We start from the raw sequence: 22159 nt of genomic DNA on the forward strand, positions 1-22159 counted from the left end.
CTCAAGAAAGCCATGACATTATGTTCTTCACAAGTGTATGTAAACTTTTGACCACAACTGTACATATAAATGAAACATGATGACAGTGACCGAAAAAGTGACATTGCTACATTTGGTAAAGTCGTAGCACGTCTTTGCGGCAAATATGAATCTACCGTGTGTTTTACAAAGAAAGTAGAAGCGAACATTCAGAGGACGGCCACAATATCATTTTCCAAGGACACTAAGCGAGTGCAGAGCTGCCAACCTCTGTCCACCCCATTTCAGGAGTACCTTTGTCCCAATTCCCCGCGTATAAGCCGCCCCTGATTCCCAATTTTCACCTCCATATTCATGGGAATAATAGGGAGTACAAATGTGTTACTTTGAAGGGAAACCGTAAGAAAAATCATCACAAGTGGTATTTCTGAGATACTGTATGAATCAAAAGCACATTATTAGGGTCAATATCATAAGGAAGTTAATATGCCTGTCTTTGTAAATGCAAAATATCCAATTATTCAATTTGAAAAAAGAAATAAGTATCTTGATGAGAACCTGTTGCTTTCTAATTACAGAAATTACAATTTTCTCACCAGAGGTTTAAGATGTTGTGGCAGCCATGTTGCTTCTTATGTAAAAATATCTCAATTCTTTCAATGGTTCATATTACTCCAATAGTTTTCACTTTCGAACAAGAAATAGTACGAAAAAAATCAAGGTGGAATTTTGTTTTATATCAAAATCAAGGCTATTCGCGTCTGGCAAAAAAATGTAGACGCAGCGCCCCGACCTCACTAAAATGGCAGCGCCTTGACCCCACTAAGATGGCCATGCCCCGAGCGAGCAGTGACAGGAACGTTTCGCGTTTTATGCAAGATACGTTTTTTTTCAGGAATCTGTTTATCCTTTCTGTATTTTGAAATAAATTACCATATCCACCGCATTCGCTTGCGTCATGTAATGGCGTCGTGACTTCACGCCGCCATTTTGTCGTGACGTCATTGTACCATGGCAGCGTCAACGTGCAGTTTCGTGCATGTCGTGCTTTTATGAGCATATAAGCCGTACCCTCGATTCAGTCATAATTTTTTTTTGTCCGACAAAAGCGGCATACATAATAATAATCGGACATAGGCCCTGTCGTCATTATCAACAACAAAAAAGCCTACTTGTCATCACACGCGTGTGACGAAATTGGTGGTGCTTCTCCATAAGCTGCGTTTACTCGGCAAAAGACCTAAATAAGTGATAGTTACGGAATCTTGTAATTTGGCATTCTGCTGTTATGGATACAAGTCGCTTACCTCTCACGGTCTTTCACTTACCTTCAGTCAGCTAGTAGGAGGCAGATCACCACCCAAACATCTTTTCATATTACGCAGAAGGGAATGTGTGTTATGTAACCGCAAATTTAGAGTTCTGATGGATGTGGGGAAAAACTGTCCTTAAGCCTATTTGTCCGTGCTTTGTGGGACCTATAGCGTCTGCCAGAGGGCAGCAGCTGGAACAGATTGTGACCAGGGTGGTAAGGGTCCCCTATGATGTTCCTGGCTCTGCTGAGGTAACGAGGGCTGGCAATGTCTTCCAGTGAGGGCAGAGAGCAGCCGACAATCCTCTGGGGAGTGTTAATCACTTTCTGCATGGCCTTTTTGTCTCCCGCCGTGCTTCCAGCGTACCACACTGTGATGCAGTACGCCAGGATGCTCTCTACAGTGGTTCTATAGAAGGTTATCAGAAACTTGGTGCCCAAGTTGTTCTTCCTAAGTACCCTGAGGAAATGGAGTCGTTTCTGAGCCTTCTTCACCACTGCCGTGATGTTTGCAGACCATGAGAGCTTATCCGTGACGTGGACCCCCAGGAATTTAAAGGACTGGACAATGCGAGTAAAAAAGGTGTTGAAAAAGTACAGCATAATGAAATTAAGTACAAAAAGTGGACAAAGTATCATTTGTTGATCATTTATTGGCAAATTCAAATTTCCACAACATTAACCTGTTTTTCAGCTGGTTCCTTACCCGTACTTGCATGTTGTGCAATGTCCAAATGTTGGCCCTGTTAGACGACTTCAGTATGGGATTGTTTGTCGAATACGAGCCAATAAACTTTTGCGAGTGTCTGGGTTTCTTATTAGAAGTTTCATCTAAATTGCCATCCATTTTCCGCTTATCCCGAGCAGGCATATTGATAAGACGTACCAGTGCTGTGTACTACTACTTCTTTTAGAATGACATCGGAAATGATAGGATTTGTTTCAAAACAAAAGACTGGTGGTTTCGTTAGCCTTAATAATACTTACTTTCCTTATGAAAAAAAACGCAAACGAAAATTCCGGAGAAGTTGGCAGCTGTGCGAGTGTTCACCACTATGAATAAGAAATAATAATAAAAACATTATTAGCATTATTAGGGATTTGTCCCAAAGATAAGTGAAGCGCATGACGAGAGGACGTTAACAGAAGTGCCGAAGAGGCAGTGGACAACGACGAGGATGAAGAACGTGGTGTTCCTTCTTCAGGTCTTCAATCTAGCTCCAGAGGTGACTGTGTAGTTCCCTTAAAAAAGAGCATATTCAGCCAAAGCACCTTCTCTGTCCGTACCGCACATACCTGGAACTCAATACCAATTAACGAAGTCAAAATCCCGTCTCCGAACCTCTTCGCCCATCATCTTAAAGCCTGGCTGTTAGACGAACAAAAATTACAATCACAGAGGAAGCTGTAGCTGAGTGCCTCGACCTGAACCGCAGCCTGTGGTGGGCAAAGTTGTGTCGCGGGACCAGGGGAGTGTGGTCAGTAATGAGGACGTTGACGAGTTGGTCAATATGCACCAAAACGAACTCTCAATGGAGCATGAGTAAATGCAACGCTCGGCAATACATGAGGAATTCAACGAGATAGCGGCTGAGGAAGAAGCCACCATTGCAACAGCACAAATCAGAAAAAAAACGGGTGAGAAACGAACATTCCGACTTCGTGGAAAAAACATCCTGAAAAAGTGTTCACGAGTTGTCCGATCTTGACGACGTTTGTCTTGTGCATATTAGAAACATTATTAAAAGTCGTCAAAGGCAATTGTCTTTAGATCGATTTTTCTCAAAACCTCTGTCAACAAGCATCGCTGAAAGGGGAACTTAAATCCAAACAGGTACAAATCATTAAAAACAAATCAAAAGCCTTTATTGTCATTATACACAGCTGCGTATAACGAAATTGGCGGTGCTACTCCACAAAGTGCGTTTTCCCAGAAAAAACATAAATAAGTAATATAAAAATATAAAAAGTCACGTCCGGGCAAGGAAAATTCTAAAATATTGCACAATCTAAGATTTTGCACATTGTTATTGCACAGAAGGGATTGTGAGTTGTGCTAATGCAAGTTCAGAGCCCTGATGGCTCTGGGAAAAAACTGTCCGTAAGTCCATTTGTCCGTGTTTTGTGAGACAGTACAGTGGCGATAAATAAAATGGGTAAAAAAATTAGATGCCAAGAAATCATAATGAAAAAGATTAAAAGTTCAATGTAATGTAATTTTGAATTCTTAATTTTATGTTTATTAGATTGTGTTCGTGTGCCTTCTGCCTCTGTTGCCTAATGATAGCTTCCTCTTGTTCCTCTGCGTTTTAACACTGGTAAGTAAGTCAGATCCGTTTTCAGGGGTGTTCTATGTCGCTGTTTCTGTTGATCACTTTTATGGACAGAATATCTAGATGATGAGGGGTCCGGTTTGGTGGCCTCAGTATTGCATACCTGCTTTTTGCAGATGATGTGGTGTTGGCTTCATCAACCCATGATCTCCAACTTTCGCTGGAACGATTTCCAACCGAGTGTGAAGTGGTCGGGATGAGAATCAGCACCTCCAAATCTGAGACCATGATCCTCAGTCAGAAAAAAAAAGTGGCCTGCCCTCTCTGGGTCAGGGATCAGTTCCTTCCCCTGGTGGAGGAGTTTAAGTATCTTGGGGTTATGTTCACGAGTGAGGGAAGAATGGAGCGGGAGATCGACAGGCGGATCGGTGCAGCGTCTGCAGTGAAGCGAAGTCTGCACCCTTCCGTCGTGGTGAAGAAGGAGCTGAGCCAAAAGGTGAGGCTCTCAATTTACTGGTCGATCTACGTTCCCACCCTGATCTATTGTCACAAGCTGTGGGTAGTGACTGAAAGAACAAGATTAAAGCACTTTGTGATGATTGGTGTCAATTTTTTGTGTATATTTTCCAAGATGGCGACGCGTGCAAATGCAGCAGTCAACGACTCTCCCTACTTGTGCTTTTCATGTGTTTTGTGTGTCTTGTTGCAAGTTGTTCGTCAAAACCAGAGTTTAAAGTAAACTTTAACCAGGGGTCACCCAACTACGGACACATTTGGACCGGCCCTCTGAACAATACCAGAGACGCTATCGGATTTTTTTCCTATTTGGCCTTGAAGACTGGGACGTTTTAATCTTGTGTTTGGTTCATTGCACCCCTGCTGAGCCCACAAATCATCCCAGTGAAGCGGGCCTTCGCATTGCTTCTTTGGTGACACTCGCGCGGGGCGAGTGTTTGCCTTTGATGCATGCGGGCACTTCCACCGTTGCATGCGTGAGCAGTGTTAGCGAGACATCTGGACGATCGCAGGTGAGGGCGGAGCCCTGGTACCATCGCTATTGCAATGCTATTCAAGCATATGAAAACTGTGCAACCTGAACCTGTTTGAGAACGGAATAATGGCGAAAAGGTTAGTTAAGAGAAAAATTGATTCAGAATGCAGGGTATTTAACCTGCAGTGGACAAACGATTATTTTTTTGTTCAATGCAAAGAAAAGGCTGTTTGTCTCATCTGTCAAGAGACGGTGGCAGTATTCAAAGAATACAATCTTCGCCGGCACTATGAATCCCGTCACAAAGACAAGTACGATAGCGTGCAAGGCCAAATACGAGCAGACAAACTCTCAAAGCTAAAAGTTGGACTATTATCTCAGCAGACTACATTTCTACGCCAAGCTCAGCTGAAACAGGCATCCGTTCGGGCCAGCTTTCGGGTTGCTAAACTGATAGCAAGCAACGGTAAGCCTTTCACTGACGGAGAGTTTTTTTAAGAAATGTATGGATGTTGTCGTGGAGGAAGTGTGTCCCGAGAAGAAAGATGCATTTAATGCCGTAAGTCTGTCGGCGTGTACAATCACCAGACGCGTTGAAGAAATCGGGAGTAATGTATATGCCCAGCTGCAGCAGAAGACGAAAGAATTTCACTTTTTTTCATTAGCACTGGATGAAAGCACGGACGTGCAAGACACAGCGCAACTGCTCATTTTTATTCGTGGAGTTAGCGCAAACTTTGAGATTTGCGAGGATCTGGCAGCCCTCCAAAGTCTCAAAGGGACTACAACGGGAGAGGATATTTTTTAAGTGTGCCAAACCATGGAGAAGTTGGACCTGGACTGGTCAAAGCTAGCTAGCATCACGACTGACGGGGCTCCTAGCATGGTGGCCGAAACTCGCGGTCTAATAATGGGATGCATGAACCGGGAGTTGGAAAAAAGGGGTCTCACCGCCCCGCTACGAGTCCACTGCCGAATTCACCAGCAAGCACTGTGCTGCAAAATGTTGAGGTGGGATTCTGTAATGACGGTTGTGGTGTCGTGCATAAACTTCAGAGCAAAGGGAGAAGATTGTGCATGGCACAACAGAAAGTTAATGTTCCATGGCTTTTTTTCTATGAAGAACCCAGAGAGAGTTATTTAGTTATTATTTATTTCATAAATAGTGTTATTTATTTCCTGTTTTTTCTGTGAAGAACTCAGAGAAGGTTATTTAGTTACTATTTATTTCATTAATAGTGTTATTATTTGTTTCCTGACTTTTTTTCCTGTAAAGAACCTGGAAAGGGTTATTTGGTTATGTGTGGCTTTCTGGAAAACAATAAAAAATTTAAGCTCCCCTACGATCGTCACACTTTTTCTGCTACAAACTGACACCGGCCCCCCATCAGAGAAGGGAAAAGTAATGTGGCCCTCACAGGAAAAAGTTTGGGGACCCCTGCTATAAGCGTTTACACTTATTCATTAGCTACCAGCAGGGTATTAAGGAAATAAGGTTTGTTCAGCGAAGGAGAAGGCGTCGGGAGAGAAAATAGAAGCGAGGCTGTCGAGTTAAAAAAACACCCACTCAAAACACTGCTTCAAGTAGCTACCTCTCCAACATCAGATCCATTGTAAACCAGATGTACGATTTGGAATTAGAGCTTGTTGCTAATGGATACATTCGCACATCATCCATCCTAATAATCACAGATGTTGCTACACTCGCAAATACCTGAAGCTACGGTGCAGCTAGCAGGCCGCACGCGACTCAGGGGAAAAAAGGGGTGGAGGGCTTTGCATATATGTGAATAAGGGATGGTCTAACAATAGCACTGTTCTGGATAGACACTGTTCCCCTCACATAGAATTCATTTCGGTGAGATGCAGACCCTTCTTTCTGCCCAGAGAGATAGTCATCAATATATCATTGCTGTCTCCATCCCACCGGATGCTAGCGTAAGTACCGCTCTTTTCCATCCTAATGGCGACCATAATGAATCACCAGAATTCCTACCTAAGTGCTGCGCATAAAATTGTTTTGACAAAATTTTACCAGCATGTTTTTTTCACGATGGTGCCATCTGGTGGTAGCCGGTGGCAGTAGCTCTGTCCGCTCTTATTGTTTTTTTGTGTTTTAAAGCCTTTCTATCTTTTTTTAAATTACATTTTAACATGTCTTAATACCTTCCTTTGTACTTTACTTTGTAGATTATACTTTTTATTTTAATGTTTTTGCAACTTTCTTTGCTCTATTACAGGGGTAGGGAACCTATGGCTCGGGAGCCACATGTGGCTCTTTTGATGGGCGCATCTGGCTCTTTGCTAACCTGTGAGCTAAAATATGGAAATCGCTGTTGACAGAACTGAGATATTACATTTAGAACTGCTTTAATCTTCATTTTTTTTGCTTTAATCTTCATTTTTTTGCAGTAGACTCTTCTGGAATGCACCCTCTCATTGATTAGCAACAGCATAAGAATCTTTTAAAAAATATTCAGTTTTTTCCACTTTAAAAGTGGTGAAATTACAAAAAAAAAATTGAAAAGCCACTCGTTTACATGTATGTATTTTGACTTTTAAATTTGTAGTATGGCTCACAAGGAATAACATTTGAAAATATGAATTGTTTCTGGCTCTCTTCGTCAAAAAGGTTCCCGACCCCTGCTCTATTAGCTTAGTTTCTTTCTTCTAGTTCTTTTTCGAAACCATTCAGCCATGCTTCCGCTGTCATAAAAAGGGGATAAGCTGTGAACAATACGCAGCAGAAAGAGCACAAGCTCGATGCCGCTGGAAATCCGGAGCTGGACAAAAGTGCTGGGAGAAGAAGCGACGCTTCAGACCAATCATTCCATCTATTATTATGGGGGAAGTGAGATCCCTCCCCGATAAGATGGAAGAGCTGTCAGCGCTTACCAGGCCAGAAATGGAGTATCGGGAGTGTTGGACTCTGTTACTGTTGATGATTCAGCTCCAGACTACTGAGGGACAGTGCGGATAAGTTTGGATTCTGCATATTTTCAACCTCAGTCCCAGTCTGCAGAAGGTCCCCACCTTATGGAAGACTTCCTGTGTGTGGTTCCAGTTTTATCTACCTCTAAAATGTATTTTCCTGTGTCTGTATTCGTTCTTACTACTGCAACCAAGATGGCGCCACTCAAGTGGCAGCCGGTGGCAGTACATTTTAATATTTCTTCCCTTATACTTTACGTTGTACTTTATACCTTTTTCTTTAATGTTTTCACAACCCTTACGACTCGACTCCACCCATCGCGTGTGTGAGGCAGTCATTGTTCTATTACTGTATTTACTCGCATATAAGCCGGTTTTGTCGGACAAAAAAAAGATGACTGAATCGAGGGTGCGGCTTATATAAAAACACGACATGCACAAAACTGCATGTTGACGCAAGCGCTGCGGATATAGACGTTTAATTCAAAATAGAGAAAAGATAAACAAATAAAACACTAAGCAAAATTTCTTTTGACGTCTATGAATGATATTCATGAAAAAAACGTATCTTGCATAAAACGCGAAACGTTCCCGCCACTGCTCGCTCGGGGAACGGCCATCTCAGCACGGCAATCTTAGCGAGGTCGGGGCACGGCAATCTTAGTGAGATCGGGGCACTGCAGTCTACATTTTTTTCGCTAGATGCGAGTAACCTTGAATTTGAAATAAAACAAAATTCCACCTTGATTTATTTCGTTTTATTTCTTGTTCGAAAGCGACAACTATTGGAGTAATATGAACCATCGAAACAATTGAGATATTTTGACATTAGAGACAATATGGCTGCCACTACATCTTAAACTTCTGGTATGAAAACTGTAGTTTCTGTAATTAGAAATCATCAGGTTCTCATCAATATAGACTTATTTCTTTTGTCAAATTGAATAATTTGATAACTTGCATTTACAAAGACAGGCATATTAACTTATGATGTTGACCCTAATAATGTGCTTTTGATTCATACAGTAACTCAGAAATACCACTTGTGATGATTTCTCTTAAGATTTTCCCTTCAAAGCAACACATTTGAATTCCCTATTAAAATCATGACTATGGAGGTGAAAATTGGGAATCAGGGGCCGTCTTATACGTGAGAAATTGTAAAATTTAAAATTTTCCAGGCAAACTTTCAGGGTGGGGCTTATACACATGTGCGGCTTATATGCGAGTAAATACGGTATCTTTTTTTGGAACCATTCATGCCAGGAAGGCTACTGGTCCTGATGATCAGCTCCAGACTACTGAAGTACTGTGCGGATCCGCTTGGAAGAGTGATTATGCATATTTTCAACCTCAGTCTGCAGAAGCCCCTAACCTTGTGTGGGCTTCCTGTGTGTGGTTCCAGCTATATATAGGTCTACAATGTCTTTTTCTGTGTCTGTGCTAGCTACGGCTACAAACTGAATTTCCTGAATATGGGATGAATAAACGTTAATTTAATCTAATCTAAATGTCAAACAAGAGAGGATAAAACTCTGGATCATGTTTACTCTATCATCAAAGGTGCATACAGAGCCAAACCACTCTCTCACTTTGTGCAGTGAGACCATGTCTCTTTGTTGTTGGCCCCAGCCTACCCCCCTCAGCTGACATACAAAGCACCAAAGGCGAACCATTATCACTTGGCTTGACGACCCCCTCCCCCGACTCCAAGAGTGCTTTAAACAGACAGCGGAAAACATTCCACCATGAGGACCTGGGCACATTCACAGACACAGTACTGTCTTATATCACATACTGCATGGATATGCTCTCTGTGGAGAATACTATCAAGGTGTACCCAAATTGGAAACCGTGGATGTCCAGCCAGGTCCAATCACTCTTCCCGAGCTCGTGATGCAGCCTTCAGACCCGCCGATAAGGACCATACGTCTTCTTAAACTTGTGTCACTGGAACGAGGCTAAGTGTAGCTGTCCCTGAGGGACAGTTATTCAATATGCGCGCGGACCGCACAAGCGACTCTAGACTTGCCAAATAATGCGTCGACTGTGGGGGAAGCGCGGCTGTTTGCTGCGGCTGCTGATTCGATTGGAACGCGGAGAAACATGCGGGCCGCAGGGCGACCGATTGGACGTGTTGGGAATAGAAGCTTGATTATATGCAGTTATTCAATATGCGCATGGACCGCACAAGCGACTAATTTTTTTTGGGGACCCCTTCCGTGAAGACATTACAATAATTGGCCTTGGGGGTGCTGAAGCAGACTTGAGGGCAAAAATGGGTTTTTGCTATGATATAGTTATGCTTGCAGCATATTTTGATTATGGGGTCTTGGCAAAATATTGTGATATAGTTGGATATTGGAAGAAGAATTAATTAATCTTATGGATTAATGGTAGTCTTCTCTAAAATGCATAATGCACAGGAAAAAAAGAGGCGACATTTCAAGCTTGATACCTCGCTGGGGAGGAATTTCTAAACAAAGATAAGAATGCTCCTTTCGCAGCGAGTGTGAAGGTCACAGGTAGCGGCTGAGAGTGCGCTTCTGTTAAAGATTTCATAATAAGAGCAAAACATGGTCTGCAAGGAATGCAGGGTTCCACGATTTCCTTCGCATTTATTTTTCGGATTAATCAGAAATGTCTTTCGAGGTGATAGAAAATCGGTTTGGTAAAGATTGATTTGGCAAAAGCTTTGGAATTGGGAATAGAGCAAAATAGCCATTTTTGACCAATTTGTGGATTTCAAAGGGCTCTTAATTAAAGAAAACTAGCTTTTGGAAGATAAAAGAATATTAATACAGTTTTTGAATGGTTGGTTTGTTAAAAATACTTTGACATAAGAGATTGGCTGGTTAAAGAAAAAGGGATGGGAAATGTATCATGTTATGGCATATTGGTGAATATGTGTGGGTCCTTTATTAAACATTGAAATGTGTAATTAAGAAATGCCTGGTAGAAGGTTGGTTTCTCTGATTTAATTATTGTGGGTTTTTATTGTAGGTTATCACAATTGATTTACTACAGAAAATAGCTCTTATTTTTAGTAAACATCGCATGAGGTGCGAATTATATCTGAAGTATTGAGAGTTATTTGGTTGTTAATGATATCAGACATGAAATTAACAATGCAGAAATGGCATGAGAAAATTCATGGCATTCATCGAAATAATTAGGTAAATTGTACCTGGCTGGGGTAGATAAAACAATTGATTTAGGATAGGCATAATTTGTTTTTCAAGTGCACAGAAGAACATTCCCTGTTTGTCCTGAGCGGGTGAAATATGCTTTGGCGTGGGTCCTGTTGATGACTATTAGGATATTACGGATTGGATAAGCATTGATCAATTGATACAACCAAATGACGTTGCTTTCTATTGCGTTAAAAACATACAAATTAAGAGAACTCTATCTTAAAACTTACAGCTTTGCAATTATGGGGTTAATGCACCTAAATGTTACAGTGATAACAATTGGCAAGAACAAGCTTAGATAAGTGAGAAAAGGAACAATTCTCCAAGTTCTAAAATCTGGCTAAGAAACAGATTATGTTTGTCGCTTTGGGTTTGGCAAAATGCGTTGGCGCAAGAATTCTGGAATATTAGGGGGATGGGAATCCCATATCTACAACAAATTCAAGGGAAATTTGGAAATAGGCTCTATTTGGCACTGGATGCCCAAATTCTGGTGGGGCATTTCATGGTATGAAACAAGTGATGAAATTATGTTCCTGTTCAAAAATAGCATCTCCAAATTATAAAATATCAACCTTTGAGTAATGCTTTAAGTAGAGGAGTTGTCTAGGAATAAAATGGAATGGGCAAAATTCGAACGGAATGCGAGATACATTGACGACCACTAAAACAAACTTTAGAGGTGGAACTATTGCCACCTCAATTCTGCGTACAAACAGCTAAACTGATAGTATTAACAGAGGGTATAACTTAATGCAAACATGGAGGTAATTTTTTTTACAAGCGGTTAAAATACTTGAGTGGGGTGTGTGTGTTTCAATGTGTCACAACTTTTCCTTATTGCATTATTGGCAAAAAAATAGTTAATCACAGCCACTCGCATGGCAGTCGTTCATGCTGACTGACTAAGGCGACGAACGGCGGCAATTGAACTTCCAAAACAAATTTATATTTGTAGATGTGTGGCACGCGAATATAATACAGTGGTACCCCGAGATACGGGCTTAATCCGTTCCGGAACTGAGCTCGTATGACGAGATTCTCGTAACTCGAGCGGACGTTTCCCATTGAAATGAATGGAAAACAAATTAATTCGTTCCAACCCGCTGAAAAAACACCAAGAAGATGTAAGCCAATTGTGAGAAATTGAATAATGTATACCCTGTTGCAAGAGCAGCAAAGGACAAACCTAACTTTTCAACACATGTTGCCTTTGATCATTTTACCTGTTTGAACCTTACAGGGCATGCTCTGAAACTGGGTGCGGTAGATGAGACATGGTGTCCCCATGGTCCAAGACAAACGGTCTCACTGATTCCACGTTTTGGCTTATGGTGGTGAAGTGGGGCAAATAAATTATATAACTCCTGTGAAAAAGAAAAAGGACTATGTGCTTTGGTTTCACTGTTTTTACCAGTGTCTGTTTTAGAGTGAAGGAGATACAATTGGCGGCTTGGAATTTTGGTGCGGCGACTGGCCTCTCTCGACGACGTTGATCCTCATTGAGGGATGGCGATCAGACTTATGGGTTGGTTTGCCAGATTGCGGCAGGAGTCTATTTTTCTTTGGGTTACGCCAAATAAAAATATGAATAGGGTGAACAACATCCATTACAAGTCAAAAAAAAAGAAATTGGATTCGCAATGAAGGAACAGCTGGCAGCCACCAGTCTCATGACTTCCCAGGGCCGCAAAGCGGTTGATTTGCTTCTGACGGCTGATGTGCTCTTGATGGAGCAGGGGCATATGCAATGTTTGAAAATGTTGCACTCATCAACACGTCCCCCAATGGGTCCCTCACCTGAGCCGTTGAAGGCCTGACCCTGAACCCAACTGGAAACGAAAAGGCACTCTGGAGTGGAACTGTCCACCTTCTGGCAGACTGGTCGGATAAGCCCTTTGGCAAATGTAAACAATTGGCCTTCACCGAGGTGATATCAATAGCTGTTTTGGCTAATACTTTGACAATGTGTGGGTGTTGTCTTATTCCCTGCTTACGCTTTTTGCTAGTCCGACTTAGGGTTGATACAGTAGCTCTAACAAATTCTGAATTACAAGGATTGTATCTGCTCATCAGAACAGCCTACTGGTGATAACATTGATGTCCAGGATTACGCAAATTATGAAAATGAGTTGAACGAGAATGATTTTGTTCTTCCTTTTTCAGGCCAGATATGCAAGTAAGGTGAATTCTGGTAAAGATCGAGACAACGGACTTCCCCAAGTGTATTTGTATTTGTCATAAATAAAAAATGATTATGGGATTTCGTACAAATGTATAATAACATGGGGGAATGTTGGGGTTATTTTGGGTACTATTATAAATGTGCTTGAAAATACTAATCATTATATGTGAAATTGCTTGTAAAGAAAAGGAAAAATATTGAAACAGTGTCTGTCCTGTTACAGAAGCAGTGAATGACAAGTCAATTTTTCCACTGTGCTAACTTTACCTGTTTGAACCTTACAGGCATGGTCTGAATCTGGGTGCGGTAGATGAGACATGGTGTGCCCATTGTCCAAGATTAACGGTTTCACTGATTCCACGTTTTGGCTTATGGTGGTGAAGTGGGGCAAATAAATTATATAACTCCTGTAAAAAAAGAAACAGGACTATGTGCTTTGGTTTCACAGTTTTTACCAGTATCCGTTTTAGAGTGGAGGAGATACAATTGGCGGCTCGGAATTTCGGTGCGGCGACTGGCCTCTCTTGACGACGATGAGCCTCATCGAGGGATGGCGATCCGACTTACGGGTTGGTTTGCCAAATTGCAGCAGGAGTCTATTTTTTTTTGGGTTACCCCAAATAAAAATATGAATAGGATGAACAACATCCATTACAATGTCAAAAAAAAAGAAATTGGATTTGCAATGAAGGAACAGCTGGCAGCCACCAGTCTCAGGACTTTCCGGGACCTCAAAGTGGTTGATATGCTTCTGACGGTTGATGTGTTCGAGGGAGCAGGGGACGTATGCAATGTTTGAAAATGTTGCACTCAACAACACGCCCCCCAATCGGTCCCTAACCTGGGCCGTTGAAGGCCTGCAGACCCTGAACCGGAAACGAAGAGGCACTCTGGAGTGGAACGATCCACCTTCTGGCAGACTGGTGGGATAAGGTCTTCGCCAAATGTAAAAAAAATTGGCCTTCACCGAGGTGATATCAATAGCTGTTTTGGCTAATACTTTGACAATGTGTGGATATTGTCTTTTCCCCTGCTACACTTTTTGCTAGACCGATTTAGGGTTGATACAGTAGCTCTAACAAATTCCGAATTACAAGGATTGTATCTGCTTATTAGACAGCCTACTGGTGATAACATTGATGTCCAGGATTATGCAAATTATGAAAATGAGTTGAACGAGAATGATTTTGTTCTTCCTTTTTCAGGCCAGATCATGCAAGTAAGGTGAATTCTGGTAAAGATCGAGACAACGGACTTCCCCAAGTGTATTTGTATTTGTCATTAATAAAAAAATGATTATGGGATTTCATACAAATGTATAATAACATGGGGGAATGTTGGGGTTATTTTGGGTACTATTATAAATGTGCTTGAAATACTAATCATGATATGTGGAATATTAATCATTATAAGGTTGACAAACGCTTAGTATAATTGTTACCGAAGGACACTTCCCCCTGCAGCTGGCTCCGAGGAAGTTTAATTGTTTTGCCCTGGATCCGGGGACTTTTGACTTGGATTAAAACCTCGGCCCTTCACCCAGTCGCAAGTTCGCAATGAAGATCTGTGAAGGACTCAAATTGTTTTGACTTGGAATTCTTCAGCAGATGGCTATCGAATTAACCTCCGAAAATACTCGCAAATTGTTTTAAAATAGTGTTGCTCGGTTCACCTAATATGTAATTGTTTTGCTGAATGGAGGCGTGCTTGTTTAAATTCTTATGCAGTTGTTTATGATTTCCGACCTTAAGTGTTGTTTTGAATACCTGATATGCAATTGTTGTTGCAGTTGTTTTTGACCTTAATTGTGTTGTTCGGGTTAACGTTTATGCAATTGTTTTGAATAAGATAACCTTAATTGTTTTGATTCTAACGCAACTAAATGGACAGGAGAGGATTGGTTTCTGGAGAATGGTTTGTGACGAGGACGATTCAGGATTGATTCTCACTTGCAAGTAAAGCTGGATATGTGCTCTGATGGCTTTCTTATATTAAAGTATAACTATTAATGAACCAATCAGAAACAATTGAGATATTTTGACATTAGAAGCAATATGGCTGCCACAACATCTTAAACTTAAACTTCTGGTAAGAAAACTAATTTCTGTAATTAGAAAGCATCAGGTTCTCATCAATATAGACTTATTTCTTTTGTCCAATTGAATCATTTGATAATTTGCATTTACAAAGACAGGCATATTAACTTATGATGTTGACCCTAATAATGTGCTTCTGATGCATACAGTACCTCAGAAATACCACTTGTGACGATTTTTCTTAAGATTTTCCCTTCAAAGTAACACATTTGAATTCCCTATTAAAACCATGAATATGGAGGTGAAAATTGGGAATCAGGGGCCGGCTTATACGTGAGAAATTGTAAAATTTAAAAATTTCCAGGCAACTTTCAGGGTGGGGCTCATTCTCGCGTGCGGCTTATATGCGAGTAAATACGGTATCTTTTTTTGGAAACATTCATGCCAGGAAGGCTACTGGTCCTGATGATCAGCTCCAGACTACTGAAGGACTGTGCGGATAAGCTTGGAAGAGTGATTATGCATATTTTCAACCTCAGTTTGCAGACTGGCCCTAACCTTGTGTGGGCTTCCTCTGTGTGGTTCCAGCTATATCTAGGTCTACAATGTCTTTTTCTGTGTCTGTGCTTGCTACTGCTACAAACTGAATTTCCTGAATATGGGATGAATAAACGTTAATTTAATCTAATCTAAATGTCCAACAAGAGAGGATAAAACTCTGGATCATGTTTACTCTCTCATCAAAGGTGCATACAGAGCCAAACCACTCTCTCACTTTGTGCAGTGAGACCATGTCTCTTTGTTGTTGGCCCCAGCCTACCCCCCCTCAGCTGACATACAAAGCACCAAAGGCGAACCATTATCACTTGGCTTGACGACCCCCTCCCCCGACTCCAAGAGTGCTTTAAACAGACACAGCGGAAAACATTCCATCATGAGGACCTGGGCGCATTCACAGACACAGTTATTATATCACATACTGCATGAATATGCTCTCTGTGGAGAATACTATCAAGGTGTACCCAAATTGGAAACCGTGGATGTCCAGCCAGGTCCAATCCCTCTTCCGGGCTCGTGATGCAGCCTTCAGACCCGGCGATAAGGACCATACCTCTTCTTAAACTTGTGTCACTGGAACGAGGCTAAGTGTAGCTGTCCCTGAGGGTGTGTGCCAATTTAGGTGTTCCATTGATATTTTTGTGTATTGTGTTCATACAATGTTTTGAGTTGTGTATTTTGTTCCTTTATATATATTTCATAATGTAATCTGTGTAGCCCAATTTTGAGCTTAGAAATGACGTCAGGAGTGGTCATGACATCAGGACATAAAAGACTGGTTATATGACCACCACAGAGGGCAGTTGGGAAGGACATGCTTTGTTCAGACTTGTAACAGTTGAAAGAGGAGGCGTGCAACAATTTGGTTATGGTTTTGTGGCACACGGTAAGAATACAGTGGTACCTTGAGATATGATCTTAATGCGTTCCGGGACTGAGCTCGTATGTCGATTTACTCGTTTCCTTTCTGTGTTTCGAAAGGGAGGGGGTTGTTTGCACGTAGACAAATTCAAAGAGGAAGTAACGTAAGCACAACCAGGAAATATGCCATAGTGCCATACGTAGTGTTCACCAAGTCTCTGGTTGCAATAATAGCATACACATTACGCAGATATCAAGGTTTATATTTTAATGATCGACCGCAAGACCTTTGATCAGCCTTAACTATTGTGATGTGCTGACATGGTAAACGCTATGGTCAGAGCATGTACCCATGGTAAGATGGCGGTGCCCCGAGCGAGGAATAGCAGACAAGTGTAAAAAATAAAGAAAATTAATTATGGACAAAATACATCGAAAAATCCACTATAAAGACTCACATTGATCTATAATCTTATAAAGCGTGATTTATGGATGTGTGGGTGGGTGTGTGTGTTGGTAGGTTAGGATTCTCTCGCTACGTTTGTCCAAACCGTGCATCGTCGAGTTGAAATATTTTATGGTGGCCAGAAACGGCTGTCGGATCGTGATTGAATTTCTTCACCTTCTCTAAGTGTGTAAACTCAATCTTTTATTTGTTAAAGCTGAAAGCAGAGTTGATGTATGAATCGTTGTTTTTACATGATGTTCCTAAACGCACTACGTGGCTGATTGGTCGTAAAGTAGGACCTCCTTTCCATGTCATTTTCGAAAGAATTTCGGCCAGCAAGTTTCCAGGTAATCACACCCACCCACCCACACATCCATCCATAAATCACGCTTTATAAGGATTATAGAATAGATGAATCATGATTTATGGATGGATGGATGGATGTTTTATGTTAACATTCTCACGCTACGTTTGTCCAAACCGTGCATCGTAGAGAATTGAATTTATTTACCTTCTCTAAGTGTGTAAACTCAAGCTTTGAGCATTTGCAAGGATTATAGATGAGTTTGCCTGGTCAGAAATATATTGACTTGCTGCTCTCTTGTGGTAGTTTTAAGCATTACGCTCTGCAGATTCGAAAAACCCAAAACTTCTTCAGTGCACACTGCAGTGCTTCCGCTGAGTCATTTCCGCTTGAAGTTGCACTGCTATTTTTTGAGTTTTTATTTTTGTCATATTTTCACTTTGTTTTAACACCCAAACATTGCCTAAAAGGTAAAATTTGTCATTTCTTTCTTTTGAAATTGACCGTCAGTTTCCCTTACTTTACTAAAAGGCATCCTCCTGCTTCTGTATACCTGCACATAATTGTATACACATTTGCTGTGCTATGCGTGTAACTGAAATGTTATTTTCTCATCTAACCCATTTTTCAAAGGAGATTTTTTTCTATAGCGCAACAACTGTCTTTTGGTTCTAAACAAGCCCTGCTTGTGTAATATATTTTATAGTGGTTTTCCTTGTGCACAACCCATATATCCAATAGAAAAAATGTAATTGCTTGGAGAAAAAAAAACTAAACCGCAGGCGGATTGAGGAATAAAACTATACAAGGATTAGGCCGCTGAGAGTGAAAAAAAATCCCTCCCTTTTCACACATAGCTTTTGGTCACTGACTCTGGTATCAATGGCCGTTAGTGGACTTTAAACTGGGATTAAAATTGTGTTGACACTTCTTTGATTTGTTTCACAAACAAAAAGACTATGATTTGTGATTTAGTGAAGTCCAACTAAACCTTTGCAATAAAAAAGACATTGGAATTTCTAACCCCACTGCTGACAAAGAACAAAACTAGTGATGAGACCAAGATCAATCGTTCGGGGGAAAAAAAATAAACTTCTATGCAAAGCGGTTCGACTTACCAAATGTATTCCAATCAAATCACAAACCAAATGGTTGACAAATTTCATACAGGTCACACATTCATTTTAACGTATCAAATCCATGAAACACCAAAAATGGAATCCTCTGAAAGCCAGTGATTCTTTGTGTGTGCATAATGCTGCTCAAATAATGAAAAATCTGAAGAATAATGGATACAACTTCATTGCTTGGAGTGAAGTTGGCCACAAGTTGTCAGGCCCAGGGCCAGACAGGTGGGTGGATGTGCCTTTCAGCCAATCTCAGGTTCAGTACCAGATGGGTCAAGAAAAGCCAGGTGTGGCTCATTAACGATCACAGACCCATTTAGGCCACCCAGAGATTGACTACGTCGCCGGATCGTCTTAATCAGTCCACTCTTAAGTACCTTCCTGCCTGATATCTGACCTCTTGTTTTTGCCCTAGGACCACGATCATGACCATGCACCTTGTACCTTAGCTATGGATCCCTCTACAGACCTCTCGGCTGTTGACCCCCACGCTACATATACCGACTTACCCACGCTGCTCCCATTGTACCTTCACCCGGCCATGGTAAAATAACGACGGAACAAGGCTGCTCCAGGGGACCCCTGTATATCAACGGTGAATGTGTGGAGCGAGTAGAGACTTTCAAATTCCTAGGGGTACACATCTCTGGTGATGTCACTTGGGCGGCAAACACCACAGCACTCGTCAAGAAGGCGCATCAGAGGCTACATTTCCAGAGAGTACTCAGGAAGGAGCTACTAAACAGCAACCTGCTGGTGATGTGTGTCAGTGTGGCACTCAAGCTACACAGAAGCCGACAGGAAAAGACTGCAGAGGGTGAACAACACAGCCCAAAGGATCATCAACTGCCCCCTACCTACCCTGTCCACCATCTACAAATCCCGGTGCCTTAGAAGGGCAGAGAGCATTATAAAAGACAGTATCCATCCCGGCTTCCACCACTTCAACCTGCTGCCCTCTGGAAGGCGCTACGGAGCTATAACAGGCAAGACAAACAGACTAAAGGACAGTTTCTTCCCAAGAGCTGTCACAATACTCAGTTCTGCACCCAGGACTGAATCAAGACTTCCTGCTAGCCACCTTAGTCACTTTTTACCACTTACCCATGTTGACTACTACTTGTACTACTTATTTATTATTTTGACCACTTATTCATCCATTACTATTTATTTATCATTACTATATATTGATTATCTATGTGTTTGTTTGTTGTTGAGTCCATAGACTCAGTGAGTTGTGCGCTTTCAACAACTTGGCGCTGAACGTCTCCTGGACTTCAAGACAGAACAAGGCCACTCCCCTCTGCTGATTTCACTTGGACTACTTATTTTAATTATTTCTTATTTATTTGTCTGTTGTTATTTTTGTGCTACATGGTGAAAGCTGTAAATCTCATTATATTTGTTGATGACTATAAAAGCATTCAATTCAACAATAAATAGATGTCATTTCAAGCTTGTGTGTGTGCCTGCTTTGCGGCCCTCTGCCCATGACCGTAACACAAGTAGATGAGTTAGAGCTGTTTCAATAGGACATTTAGCCAAGCGAACCAATTGGTAATTTTAATGTCGTACCTGTATTGATACTGATGGTTTAACTTTCTTTAAAGCATCTTCCACGTTCTTTTTGCACACTCTGATATCAGCAACAGATCCGGAGGAGAATGTGTGACCTTTGTGAAAGAATAAAAATCCTTAAATTTCCTTTTATCCATTTCAAACATGTTGGTGCTACCGTATTTATTCGAGTATAACGGGCACCCGTGTATACTACGTACCCATAATTTGTGATTAAATTGGTATACATTTTTTGGGGGATTTTTCTCAGCTTACACCAAGGATTGCACCAGTACTGGTAACTGGGAAATGGTGAACACGTCACCATGACAAAACATTTTTTCATAACATATAGTTTGTAAACTACTACAAACTACTACCAGTATGAATACAATTCTCAAATGGAATTTACAATTTTAAATCCTTAAAGTCTAATTCATCATCACAAAATTTAAAAATTTTCAAAGTCTGATTGATCATCAGATTCACGAAACAATTGATTCCATTCTTCTTGAGCAAGGATAGCGCTCCCTGGGCAGACTCGTTTCCCTGGATATTTTTTTTAGATTTTTATTTTTTACAACCATATATTATTCTATAAACTTGCCAAGGCTATTTGGGAGAGGGCTGGCTTTTGGGAAAGTAGGTAGTAGGAAAAAAAACGTGACCGGACATTTCGTCGCCGGACAGTTCGTCGCCAGACAGTTCGTCGACCGGACATTTCGTCGACGGACATTTCGTCGACGGACATTTCGTCGACGGACATTTCGTCGACGGACATTTCGTCGACGGACATTTCGTCGACGGACATTTCGTCGACGGACATTTCGTCGACGGACATTTCGTCGACGGACATTTTGCCGACGGACAATTCGTAAGGTTAGTGGTTAGAATTAGTGTTAGGGGATAGTGGTTAAGGTTAGGGTTAACCTAACCTCAACCTCGCGAACGATTGTTTTGTTGCATAAATAATTTGTTGAAAGCGATCAAACAGGTTCTCTCAAAACTATAATAATGAGAGAGAGTTTTTACTTCAGATTTTTTGAAGGAACTTTGACATTAAAATAAAAGGGAATAAATAAAAACGAAAATTGTCCGTCGACAAAATGTCCAGTCGACGAAGTGTCCGTCGACGAAATGTCCGGGTACCGACAAAAAAAGGGTTTTACGTCTCCCTTTATACATAACGGCTGCAGTTTTTTGGTACAAAAATGTGTGCGTTATAGTCGAATAAGTACGGTATATGTAAAATTTAATAAAGATTTACAAAATGATCTTCCCTAAGCACAAGCGTAAATTTCAGTTGAAACCTTGAATGCTCTAAACTGAAAGTCCATTCACACAATGACGGTGCGACACATCCACCATTGTGTTGCAATTAGCTTAGCATTCTGACATCATTACGACACCGTGTGTCATTTTGGGCTTGGGCACTCGCCGCTAATGGCGGCCCCCTTGTCTTGTGTTTACTGCAATATTTGGTCCTAGTGTTTCGTATTTTATAAATTTGCACTGTTAACTGCCTTTTGGAGAGAAAGTTCATATCTGAAAGTCGATGGCGAGCGGCGGGACGTTGAATGACTGAATGAATAAAAATAACGAGGGGAGAAGTGTTTTGAATGTCTCCTTGTATGGAATGTAATACACTTCATTTTATTGAAGCTTTTATTACGATATGGTTTGGCGTGGTGATATATGAACAACTTTGTATGTTTTAATTTCCGTTTATTCTGTTTTTACGACTCACAAGAATAATAAACAAAAACTCGAGTGTGCTTCATGGATATTTGTGCTGTTAGATTAGCAAAGCTCCCAACCAACATTAAATTGTTACTCTGATGTTTTATATTTCAGTTTAATGATAAGTAGTAATCCTAATTTTCTATCTTTCTAAAGAGAACACTGCCAGGCTTCGATTACCACTTTGCAGCTATGCTGTATTGAGACCGGCCACAGTTTTTTCTTGTTCCACGATAGGTTCCCATACAAAGTCAATGTAATCGTGCGTGAAAGGGGGGCAGGGGGCCTGGCAACAGGAAACACATCTCAGGAGGAAGGCAATGTCACCAGTTTGAGCCACACCCCATAATGTTTGCATGTTAAATGTGAATCTAGTTGATGTTTCGACGACGGATTTGAGCGACGACGAGGAAGAAGCAGTTAAAATGTTTTCTCATTCACTGGAGCAGAACCCTTCCTCATTATCCAGCCAACAAAATACTTGAGTGAATTGTCAAAATATTAAGAGAATAAGGTCATGAAATTGTAATGTTACAAGTCAAAATAGTAATATTAAATGAATTAAGAAAAGAAAAAAAGATGGCGGCGCGCATGGGTGCAGCGGCTCTTTGCAAGCAATAACAATTGTGCAATATTTTAGAATTACCTTGGCCGGACGTGACT

The 22159-nt window shown here is 41.1% G+C and overlaps 1 protein-coding gene and 1 long non-coding RNA gene across 9 annotated transcripts in view; one reads left to right on the forward strand and one right to left on the reverse strand.

The window, feature by feature from the left end:
* The window catches only part of nvl (nuclear VCP like), a 181305-nt gene that overhangs the window by 16217 nt on the left and 142929 nt on the right, over nucleotides 1–22159 (reverse strand). For 6 of the 8 annotated variants that reach the window (XM_077613082.1, XM_077613084.1, XM_077613086.1 and 3 more), the window contains 2 exons: nucleotides 19775–19872; nucleotides 13129–13272 (listed from right to left, as the gene is read on the reverse strand). The exons of 1 other annotated variant lie outside the window; for it this stretch is intronic. In XM_077613082.1, coding sequence (XP_077469208.1) covers nucleotides 13144–13272; nucleotides 19775–19872 — 227 coding nt within the window. In that variant the 3' untranslated portion in view covers nucleotides 13129–13143. Of the gene's footprint in view, nucleotides 1–13128; nucleotides 13273–19774; nucleotides 19873–22159 lie in introns of those variants that run through there. One more of the 8 variants, XM_077613083.1, reaches the window with a different exon arrangement.
* On the forward strand, nucleotides 15556–19654 carry LOC144084548 (uncharacterized). Its single transcript, XR_013303847.1, has 2 exons — nucleotides 15556–16345; nucleotides 18615–19654. It is a non-coding gene; the product is annotated as an uncharacterized LOC144084548 (long non-coding RNA).

Source organism: Stigmatopora argus, chromosome 11 (genome assembly GCF_051989625.1).
Source record: "Stigmatopora argus isolate UIUO_Sarg chromosome 11, RoL_Sarg_1.0, whole genome shotgun sequence".
NCBI classification, from domain to species: Eukaryota; Metazoa; Chordata; class Actinopteri; order Syngnathiformes; family Syngnathidae; genus Stigmatopora; species Stigmatopora argus.